We start from the raw sequence: 12,078 nt of genomic DNA, 5'->3' as shown, positions 1-12,078 counted from the left end.
ATAGCCACAGAAGTGTCCTGGGCCAGCCCTCATGCATGACCCGGTGACCCTGGGAGTAGGGTCCCCATTTAGGTGTGGGCCTGGTCACAAAGGGTTGCAGATGGGAGTAAGTGAGTTCCTTAAAAACAGGCCAGGTTGTGGGGGTGCAGGTTTCCCCCGGTCAGGATCAGAGCGAGCGGCAATGTCGATGGCTCCTGTGCACCTTTACATCTTATGCTGCTTCTTTGGCAGGAAAGTCGACTCCTGGCAGTTCTTCCAATGCAACCAGTGCTGCCCCTCCTGCCACCACGATGACAGCCGTGCCCCCTGCCACTTCCACAGGTGAGGGAAATGCAGAGCTGGCAGCAGAAACTTGCTGCTCAAGGGAGGCAGCTGTGAATGCTACAAAAAAAAAGTCACAGCCCAATTCTCGTGTGCAGCCGGGTGACGTTAGTGGGTAGGAGCCATATTTAAAGTGGCCGCAGCCACAAAAGGTTGCAGGCCTGGCTACGAGCATTTGTGAAAGCCAGCTGGTTTGATGGCAATACATTTTTTTTTGGTTTCACCTGGCTATTAAACCCCTCCTGATTGGCTGCCTCCCAGGGTGGTCCCGCCTATGCTTTTATAGGATGAAGGCTGCCTTTCATCCTCCCCTCGATACCCATCCGCAGTAGGGGAGAGGAGAGAAGAGGGGGCCAAAGGAACTCAGAAGCTGCCCTCATTCCTTCCCTTTGCTTTACGTGCGCAGTGGGACGGCTCCCCTACTTCCTTACAAGGGGTTGGGTCCATTTGGCTTTGATAAATGTCTTCTCCTGGGAACATCAGTATCTGCTCCAAGAATGTTTTCCAAATGGGGCAGGGAGCCGGGATTCCCAAGTACTAGACAGGTAGAAGGAAATCCCAGCCTGATTTCCCCGAAGAAGGTCAGAGCGACTGTCTGCAGGTGTTTGTCAGACGGCTTCTGTTCAACTTCACATTTCGTGATGCATCTTTTACAGAAACATCTGCACCAACCTCCCCTGCCTCCACCGCTACCACTGCCCTTACAACAGGTAAGGAGGAGGAACCAGTCCGCCTGAAGATGAAGAGCAGGAGCAGGAGAAAAATGCTGCAACTGCTGAACAATAGTGATACCCATAGAAGTGTGCTGGGCCAGCCCTCATGAGTGAGCTGGTGACATGGGGGACAGGATCCATATCTAGAGTGGGCCTGGTGACAAAGGGCTGCAGACAGGAGTGAGTTGCTTAAAAATGAGCCAGGTTGGGAGGATGCAGGTTTGTTGAACCTGCTTGATTTCCCGCAGTAAGGATCAGAGAGAGAGCAGCAGTGCCAGATGGCTCTTGTGCAGCTTTACATCTTGTGCTTTCTTTTACGGGAAATGCCCGTAGTACCCCCTACCGCACGGCACCTGCAAATGCAGGTAAGGGGAGAGAACCAGTCATCTGAAAATGAACAGCAGGAAGCAAAAAAACACTGCTCGAGAGAGGCAGCTGTGCTGCTAAACACCAGTGTCATGGGCCCATTCCCTCGCACAACCGGGGAACATGAGAGGGTAGTATCCATACTGAGGTTGTGCCTGGTCCCCAAGGGTTTGACGTCCCCCAATAAGGATCAGAGCAGCTTTCAGTGCATGTTTGCCAGATGGCTCCTATGCAACTTTACATTTTTTATTGATTCTTTTACAAGAATTTCTGTACATACCCCTCCACCTCCAACAGCGCAGGAGAAAGAAGATGAAGATGACGAGCAGGGAAGCATAGTGCTCCGGAATAAATAGTGTGAATGCTAAACAGTAGTGATATTGTAACAGGGTGCATGGCTCAGTGGCTGCAGCCCAGCTGCAGGCAGGAGAAAGATGATCGCCTGCCTGCCTAGGAGGACCGGGCCAGCCGATGGGGATGATTAGATGGCCAAAAGGAAGTTAAACGCCCCCAGGGAAGAGAGCTGAGGGAGAGGAAAGGCTGAGGTGCCGAGGAGGCAGAACAGGGCTGGTATTACTCTCTCAGGGTCTGGGAAATGACCGCAGGGTATAAGTGAACCCTTCACAGTTTATGTTTTGTTTGTTTTGTGATTGTGCTGTTTCCTGTGGGAGCAAGTTTGACCCAGGGAATGTAAAACTGGGCTGTAAACCATGATAACCTGCTACAGATAGCCACAAAAGTGTACCAGGCCAACTCTGATGCATGACCTGGTGACATTAGGGGTTAGGATCCATATTTAGGGTAGGGCTGGCCACAAAGGGTTGCTGATGTGGCTAAGAGAGTCTGTAAAAGCCAGCCATTTTTCTGGTTCCATCTGGATATTAAATCCTTCTTGATTTGCTCCCTGCCAGTTTGGTCCCTTCTGGGACTTTTACGGGATGAGGGGGAGAGGAGAGAAGAGGGGGGAAAGAAACTCAGAAGCTCATGGTGGCTCCCCTCATTCCTTCCCTTGGCTTTTTATAGGCAGTAGGATGGCTTCTCTACCTCCTTACAAGGCATTGTGTCCATTCAGCCATCATGTGATAGGTTTGATAAATGCCTTCCCGTGGGAACATCAGTATCAGCTCCATTATTCCCCCCGAACAATTGAGCAGGGAGCCAGTATCACCAGGTACTAGGTACTAGAAAGGAAGAAGGAAATCCCAGCCTGATTTGTCTCAAGAGGGATCAAAGCAATTGTCTGCATGTGTTTGCCAAATGGCTTCTGTGCAATTTTACATTTTATGATGCTTCTTTTACAAAAATACCTGCCATCCCTAAAAGCACCACTGCTTCCACCCCGCCACCAGGTAAGGAGAAAGAGCCAGCCAGTCTAAAGATGAACAGCAAGGAGCAGAAGCGTGGTGCTCCAGAAACACAGTGATACCCATAGACGTGTCTTTGGCCAACTTTCATGCATGACCTAGTGACACTGGGGGGTAGGATCCATATTTAGGCCCCAAGGGGTTGCAGACCTGGCTAAGAACGTTTCTAAAAGCTACCTGAATGCCTAAGTTATGGGGGTTTTTTGGTACCAATTGAATATAAATCCCTTTTGGATTTACTGCATGCTCCCTTGCTATCTCATGGGATACAGCAGGGTACTGGTGATGTTGTCTGGTTTGGGCCCACCTCAGGAAGGGCCCATCTTCTCAGGAGGAGAGAAGAGAAGAGAAGGTAAAAGGAACTCAAAAGCTCAGGGTGGCTCCCTTCATTTCTTCCTGTTCCCACGTGGGCAGGTAGACAGCTGCTCTATCTCCCTACAATGAGTTGTGCCCATCCTGACAGCCTCTTGTAGCTTTAGTAAATGCCTTCCCCCAGGTTCATCAGTTTTCCCTATCAGCCCTGAGTAATTAAACCTAATATCTAGCAAGGAAGCTATCATTTTACAAAGTCAGAACTTCCTGCTTGATTCCCTTCAACTAAGATCAGAGCAGATGATAGCATGTTTCCATCAGACTGCTCCTGTGGGACTTTTACATTTTATAATGTTTTTCTTTTACTGGAACAACCAGTTCTAACATCTTTCCATCCCCGATGATATCCACACCTTCTAAAGGTAGGAGGAACGTATCAGTCAGCGATACCCATGGAAGTGTTATGGAGTACTACTCGGGCATGACCTAGTAACACTGGAAGGGTAGCATGTATATTGAAAGTGGGTCTGGACACAGGGATTGCTGACCTGACTTACAAAGTTTTTTAAAAGAGATCCAAGTTGTAAAGGATCCACGTTTGTAGTACTTCCTGGATGTAAATCCTTCCTGCTTGGCTGCTGCCACCTGTTCACCAAATGGTGCAAATAATAACCCTGCAGGACACAGGTGGTGTTTTCTCACCCTCCCAGGAGGACCCTAGTCTGATAGGAGTGGAGGAGAAAGGTGGAAAGTGCAACAATCTTCAGCCTCCATACAAGCTGAAACAGGAGTTGTAAGGGGGAATGGTGCAACAGCTCTGAGCACACAATGCATCTCATGGCTTTAAGCAACAACACTGAATACAATGGACTTAAAATAAAAATCAAAGCTGACATAGTCCAGTTGCAGTCCCCCTATTATTGCACAGAGATTGCACAGAAGAAACTCAGCAGACCTAGCTGGCATCTGGTTTTTCCCTTCTCTCCTTTTTAGTGCATGTAGCTCCCCTGCTGTTCCCCCTTGCTTCCACATCCTCCCTTGGTAGCAAGTGAAGACAACCTGTGGAAGATCCTAATGCTTCACCTGCTACTAAAGGAGGCACATTTTTCCTACAACTTGGAAACCCTCTCTGATTAGCTGCCTCCATCCTAGTGCAGGAACAGTAAATTCACACGTGCAAAGGGACTAAATAGTTGTACAGACAGACTTAGTCATGGCTTGGACCAATTTTTGAGTGATTGAGTTTGCTACCTTAAGTTTTTTTAATGCAGGATATTTCCTTGTCTTGGATGTAATGTACACATGTGCAGTGGGGAGTCAGTATGATGGAGGGTGGTCCTGCTATCCCTCGGAGCCATAGAGAAATATATTAACATGAGTGTATTGTTACCTTAATATTATATGTTAATGTGGTCATATTAACATAACAATGGAACAATCATGTCATATCCTATAACGGCTAGGAAATTAGGTTTATATTTGCTGGATGGTGAATCGTGATGATGTCAAAATGTATTTGCTAGACTATGCCGGCAGCTTGACATGTTGTGATATTGTACCTTTTATTTAAAATTGGTCTGAAACTTAAGAGCGCTGTGCTCCATAAAATACAGCTGTGAATAGTAAGCCATAGTGACAGCCACATCACTTTTTCGGGCCAATGCAATAGGTGGTTACGGTGATTGTACAATGTGTAGATTGGTTTTTTTGTTAAGTAAGTGCAAAAGTCTGTGTAAGACAATGTAATGATTGTACGGGATGCACCATTATGATTGTGTATCCCATACAATCATCTGTAACGATTATACAGGATACATAGTTAGCGTAAAGAAATCACACAAACAGAACATCTTGTCAACATCAGCTTTATGTAGCTGGAATATGTTCTTAGTGTAATGTTAGCATCATAGATGGTGCTATGCGCCTTTCTATACGCTGCCAACTCTGAAATTTCTGCTGAGAGCCAGTGCAACTCCACCAGTGCTAGCAATGGTGGAAGCACTAAATAAAGGTAACTACTCAGTGATGGACTATTTGTGCCCAGAGCTACCTTCATGATATAAAAATCCTAACGGAGACGTACCTGATGAAGTTAAATGTTTTGCACTCTGGCAAGCCATGAGTTATTATTGCACTTTTTTGCTTTCATAGATTTCATAGATTTCATAGCCGCTAGGGCTGGAAGGGACCTCGCGAAATCATCCGGTCCAGCCCCCTGCCTAAGGGGCAGGAAGTCAGTAGGGGTCAGATCACCCCAGCAAGATAAGCATCCAAGTATTTCTTAAAGGTATCCAGAGTAGATGCTTGCACCAGTCTGCTTTGAAGAAAACTTTCAAGCACATTGTCCATCACGAGGGTTCTTTTGGTTTAGAAAATGTGTGCAGTCTTATTGCCTCAGGTTGAGCAGGATCCAGTGTAAATAAAGTTAGCAATGTCAAAGTGAGCCCAATAATCTCCTGCCCATGGCAGGGGACCGGACTTAATGAACTTGCAGGTCCCTTCTGGTTCTTCGATTCTAGGATTTTATCGCCATCAGTGGTAATATAGCAATATTTATCAGCTAAAGTTGTGGCCTATTGCCATAGAGAATGGGTAACCACCTAGATTTTCTTGAGGAGCAGTTTAATAGCAAGATAACTGTGTTTCTATCTCCTTGGCTGAGTATGTTTGTAAGTTGTATTAATATCTTTCATCTTAGCACAACCTCCCACCTGTGAAGACAAGTCATGTGGAAACAGTGGTGCGAAGTGTATTAGTCTGTATCAAAGTTATACCTGCCAGTGCCCGTATCAGTTCTTCTATACCTCATCAGCTTGTGTGGAAGGTGGGTGACATATGGATGATCCATTTTCTTTATTGACTACATGGACAGTGCCGTTTCCCCCCCATATCCTAATGCTAGAAACTGAAAACAGTTTGGGAAAGAGTCTGCCACTCATATTCTAACAGAGAAATATCTTACTCTGTATAATCACAAGTACATTATTATTATTATTGATAATAATAATAAAATATAATTTAATATTATATAATGAATTAACATTGGAACGGAAGAGTTTAACCGATTAGTATTAATAATATAATATAATATAATATAATATAATATAATATAATATAATGAATTAACATTGGAACAGAAGAGTTTAACAGATTAGAACAAAGTAGAGAGTGATAAGGATGGTCTTAAATTGGGTGAGAAGCAGGCAAGAATCCAGATGTAAGACTGAAGTTAATATTTATGGCCAAGATGCTAAAAAGCAGATGCCCAAAATATACTTCTAACAAAATGGCCCAAGTTTCCAAACTATTGACATTCCAACAAGTCCTATGAGAGTGGGTTGTATAGCAGTTGCTGAATATTTTGTTACTTGATAGTTTTAGAGCATTGAGAGTGAGACTAATGACCAGTAAGACTATTCTGGTCATGAGTTGAAAGCTTTATTGGGATACGCTATAGCAATTGGGATATGCTATAGCAATGTCTTACTTACATCAACAAGGACAGTGCTCTCATAGTCTTGGATTCGAAGGAAAACAGGTCTGTTGGCCAGGCGTCGCTGCTCCTTTGGGGACTTTCATTGATGTAGTTCTTTCAGAGCTGAGCTTGGAGAAGTCTGACTTCACACAAATTGACCCCAGATTATATACCCAATACAGGTTTTCTGCACGTGGTTACATTTTTGTGCTGAACCAACTGCCATTTATTTTCTTACATTATAAGGACGCATCAGCATTATTGACAGTACATGCTCACTATATCACACAATCCTACTTCCATCATGTTACTACACATGTGGTATTAAGGCTTCTAGTTACATCAAATTAAGCCAGGCTGGAACAAAGTTATGTTGCATGTATGGTCTATACCTTTGAATCTATATTTCAGTGTTCATTGGCCAGATTTTCAAAGGTGTTTCAGGAAATACTAAGTAGCATGTTTTCAAAGTGCCTGATCAGATTAGGTACTGAACTGTCATGATTTTACCTCCAGGGACCTTTGAAAAACATTGCCATCAGACCATATTTAGTCATCTAAATTTGGGCTCCCATTTCCGAAAATTTCATTGCATGTAGTAAGGCCCAGACCTGCTCTGGTTCTGTTTGCTTTGAGCATCCTCATAGCTGAATGTTATCTTGGTGGCAGAAACACCCTGGTTTTTCTGTAGCAACAGGCCCTTCCATAGCCAGTGCGTAGGAGCGGGAATTATTCTTGAGTTAACAAACAAAATGGAGTGGTTAAATAAATGTGCATCCCTTCCCACATTCTCCTACGCAAGGGCATGAGCAAAGATGGATGTTCCCTACAGAATTCCTTCCTGCCTCCGAAGCACGGATAATGCTTTGTTGACAACCTGCTTGTTTCAAATGCCGTGTAATGAATGAACACGTCTGCTTCCCTTTCAGGAAAAGTGTTCCCTGGACAGCTCACAGTGAATATACCCTACACCCCTGAAATGCAAACTGTGAACTCGTCCCATTACAGTGAGCTGTACCAAGCCATCGAAAATTTTGTGAGTCACTTTTTGATACATGTCATCTAAAGATCTGTTTTTCTGAATGAGAGGCTGGCAGAAAGATTCCTTGCCACAATCCAAGTGGAGTCCATGTCTGTTATAAATTACACCTCCCTTCACCTTCTCATCTCCCCAAAGCCCATGATAACCCATCAGTTTAGGCCCCGCTCCTCTAGAGCTCAATTCTGCCCTCAGCCATGCACACCTCCATGTCGTACTGAAGTCAGTAAAAGTTTCATGCATTCATTGAGATCAGAATGATGATTTTATAGAGGTCCCCCACAAGAGGAGACTGAGGGGGGATCTTGTGGCTGCCTACAACCTTATCAGGGGCCAGCAGCAGGGACTCGGGGAAAGTCTGTTCACCAGGGCCCCCCTTGGCGTCACCAGGAGCAATGGCCACAAGCTGAGGGAGGAGAGGTTTAGGTTGGATATTAGGAAGACCGACTTCACTGTAAGGGTGGCCAGAGCCTGGAATAGGCTTCCCAGAGAGGTGGTGCTCTCACCTTCCCTGGAGGTCTTCAAGAGGAGACTGGATAGGCACCTGGCTGGGTTCTTGTGACCCCTGCCACCCCCAGTGTCATTCCTGCCCATGGCGGGGGGTCGGACTCGATGATCTGTCTAGGTCCCTTCCCACTCACTGATTCTATGATTCTAGGTGCTTCTATTGTGGGGAAGTTACCAAGAACTTAATACAAATGTGACAATTTTCTATAGTTTTTTCCCCCCCTAAATTTCCTCTAGAATTGAATTATGAATTCGAACAATGCCTCTGCAAATTCTAGAGGCAGGATCCGTTCAATTTGTAGACTAGTTTCAATGAAGAACCACTTGGGCGGATGATGTAGATGTGAAGAGGGGAGGACCTTTTGGGTTGAGGGCTGGAGGAGGGACAGGGTGGAAAGACGGAAAGCTGCCAGCTTGGAGAGGGTTAATGCAGGCATCCCCTCACACTTTCCACCAAACCTCTCTTCTGAATGGGCTGTTAATTGAAAAGTACTCCATTAACCAGCTCGCTTGTATGTGCTGTCTTGGCAATGCTGAAGTTCTTGTATTCTGGCAACCTGTACCCTAAGCCTGCAGTACCTGTGTGCATTTGAAGTCTTTTGACTTGATCCTACTTTGATCACTGAGGACAGCTCCTGCTTAGTGTGGGTTGAAACGTCTCCACCTCCCTCTAGATCAAAGTGTGTCTTGTTTGTGTTGTGCTAAAGTGGTTTGGCAGAGCTACTGCTACAGACTCTTGTCACCTGCTTACTCAGCAGCGAGGACAGTGCTATTCATACTGTACCCTACCTCCACCCTGTCTGATTCAGCCCCTTGAACATTGGACCCCAAAGATGACACTTTGTATTGTCAGGGAAATGGGCCCATGGTTTTATAAGGGTGGTTGAGGCCTCCCTCACCCTTTTCAAGGGGTTTGGGGAAAATCTGTGTGCAGGGGCATCCCTCTAAGTGTGGGGCATGGGACAGCAGTGTTCCTCATTGTGTCTGTAAGAATCTGGCCTTGGCCAAAGCTTCTTGGAAGTTGGTAGGAGTTTTGCCTGGGCATCAAGTGGCAGATATAAGGCCCTTATTTGGCTTTGCTAGAGATGACACTGCCTGCATCAACATTTCTCTCCAATCTGGGCTACTTTCTTACCTATGTATAATTCAAACTCACTTTATCTTTTATAGTTCCAAAAAGCTTTCTCCAAGCAACGAGACTATGGACAGACAGTAATCAAGACTGTAAGGTAAGTTTGGTAACTTGTTTATTATCTGAAATGTGTAGGATCTCTTTTTGTGAATATACTACTTGCAGCTTACCGTGTTCTCGTGGCTGACCCAGGCTTAGGGCACAACCAGTAGTGTAACTAGAGGTGGGGAACCAGCCGTTCAGGCACTCCCACCCCACTTCTTTTCGACATCTCTGACAGGGAGGCAAAGTTTGCTAGTAATGCTTCTGCAATCAGCTATTGTTTAACCAGCTCAAATTTGGGGGATTAAATCAACTCAGGTAAACAGGGGTTCAGACACATGGACAGTTCTTGTCACATTTAGAAAGTGTTGGAAAGACACACGTAGCATTACACGCGCTGCTTGAGCCGAACCATGTAGAAACATTAGAGGTCGAACGTGACTTTGATGCAGGGCCAGATGCTGTGTTGAAGAATGTGCTATTCCACGTGTTGCCTCATTGATAAGAGCCAACAGAAGAGAAGATACAAGTGGAATAGGAGTCTGTTCAGCAGGAAAATGGATATGTGAATCAGATCCATAGCAAGGTCACTGTGGTATTCAGCCTCACTACATAGAAAAAATAATCTGGGGCATACTTCAGTCGTACATACATAGGTATATTATGTACGCAGGGTGCACACACAACCTTAGCAACCCATTGTACACAAACTGGGTGGATGATTGTGTGCCCATATTATTTGACAAATATGGCTCCAGAGGGTAATAACAGGATTTAAATGGCCCAAGAGACTGATGGTAGGGTAGACAATCTTGCACGTGGGGTGACCCATTTGTGAGAGATCCAGGCTGTTACTAGTGCCCAGAAGTCAGAGAGGTTGTGATGTCAGTGTAATTCCTATTGGCCAATCCACACTAGCCTGTTCACCTTGTTTTGCATTGACTGGCTCCTTCGCTGGCAGGCTGAACAAACAGACAAATGAATGGACTTTGGCATGTATTGGGAGTGACTGCAGGGGTAGAAATAGGTGAGAGCGCTTTAGATTAGCCAGGTCCGGTCCCACCTGAGTTCAGCCAACAAGCAGGGTAACTTTGTTGTCACCTTACTTGATGCTGGTGCTGCAAGACTGCCACCAGCACCTGTGCTAGCTTGTTTAGTTAGTCCAGGTATCTCTGAATTAACCTGTTATCACATCTCTGCGTTGCAGGCATCCCCCAAGATGCCTTTATATCCAAAGTCAGTGCTGAGGCACACCACAGAGTGCTGTGTGTTTGCATGGAGGTGAGGTGGAGGGAAAATCTTCTGTCCCTGTCCAGGGGATGCCTCTTTGATCTAAAAACAGTTCAGATAAATTTGGATTACCTGGGACTTCTAAAGTAGCCCTGTTTATTTTTTCAGTGGACGCTCTTCAGCTAGGAAAAGGAGTACAGGTGAGACTGACGTGGAGTTTATGAACATCTTTGGAGTGAAGACAACTTTATCCAATACAACGGTTGAAGAGCTTATAAAAAATGTAACTGATGACAATCTTATTAATCCTAAGACCTATAAGCGTAAGTACAGCACTAAGAATAACGGTTATGATTTTCCAGGAAGGATAGGGTATGTGGATAGACGAAGCTCTGAGACAAGTAATCCTCAGTGATAATGATGAATTATCTAACTTCCCTTTCTTACTTTGAAAAGCATTTGTTGTAATTCTTTTTTCTCCTTGAGACCATGGTGATATATATTTGTTATATGGGAAAAGATTGAAAATATATATTTTTGAAGTAGGAAATGTCATGCTTTTTCCATCTGGTAAATGTTAGGTGGCCAACAGGAATATCCACAGTTACATTAGACTGGCCAACAATGGAAGAAATATAGTTTCATAGTTGGTAGGGCTGGAAGGGGCTTGAGTAGATCATCAAGTCCAACCCCCTGCAATGGGCAGGAATGAATGCTGGGGTCAAACAACGCTGGCAAGATGTCTATCTAGCCTCCTTTTGAAGACCCCCAGGGTAGGAGCCAGCACCACTTCCCCTGGAAATTGGTTCCAGATCCTAGCCGCCCTGACAGTGAAGTAGCACCTCCTGATATCCAGCCTGAACCTACTCTCAGCGTCACGTGTATTCAGCATTCAAATGTTTGTATGCTTTCAAGAATAAACCATCCACTTACTCCAAAATTAGAGGGAATCTTTCCTTATCACCTGGTTATTCCATCGTTTTCCAGTATGAGGTCTCTTGCCCCTTTGAGGAAGTATCTGATACTGGCTACGATGAGGCAAGACTCTGTTGATGAAAATGCTTTCTGGGGTCAGAATGGATTAGACAAATGTTTGAGAATAGTTTTTTCTCAAGTGAGACCTCAGTGACCAGTTGTCTCACTGATCTAGTGCAAGTCTTACATTGCTAAAAACCCATTCATACTGGAAGAAAAAAGTACTAATGCATACAACTAAACAACTTGCTCTAGACTTCGTAAATGCTCTTTTTTATTCTGCAGAAATAGTTATTTGAAAGTCATCCAAAGCTGTGTCAATAAAAACAATTTCACATTTTCAAGTCAAAACCATGAATTTTTGCCTATATAGTTGTCATCAAAGGTGTTCAGGTGATTTGAGTAGCGCCAGCAAAAGCATAACTTGCATCATTTTTATGATGCAGTTTGTTTATAGGAACCAAGGCGTTGAGACTACCCTGAGTGCCACGTGTCTTGGGCTTTCACGTAACCTTATAGATTCATAGATTCATAGATGCTAGGGTCGGAAGGGACCTCAATAGATCATCGAGTCCGACCCCCTGCATAAGCAGGAAAGAGTG

General features: G+C 44.8%; 1 protein-coding gene across 1 annotated transcript in view; it reads left to right on the top strand.

Moving 5' to 3' along the window:
- Positions 1-237: 237 nt before the first annotated feature.
- Positions 238-12,078, top strand: part of MUC13 (mucin 13, cell surface associated) — a 24,000-nt gene continuing 12,159 nt past the window's right edge. Inside the window, exons 1-6 of the mRNA XM_019554518.1 lie at positions 238-321; positions 978-1,031; positions 5,775-5,900; positions 7,481-7,587; positions 9,268-9,326; positions 10,670-10,824. Of these exons, the coding sequence (XP_019410063.1) occupies positions 291-321; positions 978-1,031; positions 5,775-5,900; positions 7,481-7,587; positions 9,268-9,326; positions 10,670-10,824 (532 nt within the window). The 5' untranslated portion in view covers positions 238-290. The remainder of the gene's footprint in view (positions 322-977; positions 1,032-5,774; positions 5,901-7,480; positions 7,588-9,267; positions 9,327-10,669; positions 10,825-12,078) is intronic.

This window comes from Crocodylus porosus, unplaced genomic scaffold, assembly GCF_001723895.1.
Source record: "Crocodylus porosus isolate Cpor-Errol unplaced genomic scaffold, CroPor_comp1, whole genome shotgun sequence".
NCBI classification, from domain to species: Eukaryota; Metazoa; Chordata; order Crocodylia; family Crocodylidae; genus Crocodylus; species Crocodylus porosus.
The sequence above is the reverse complement of the archived record's forward strand: the minus strand, read 5'-3'. Positions and strand labels throughout refer to the sequence as shown.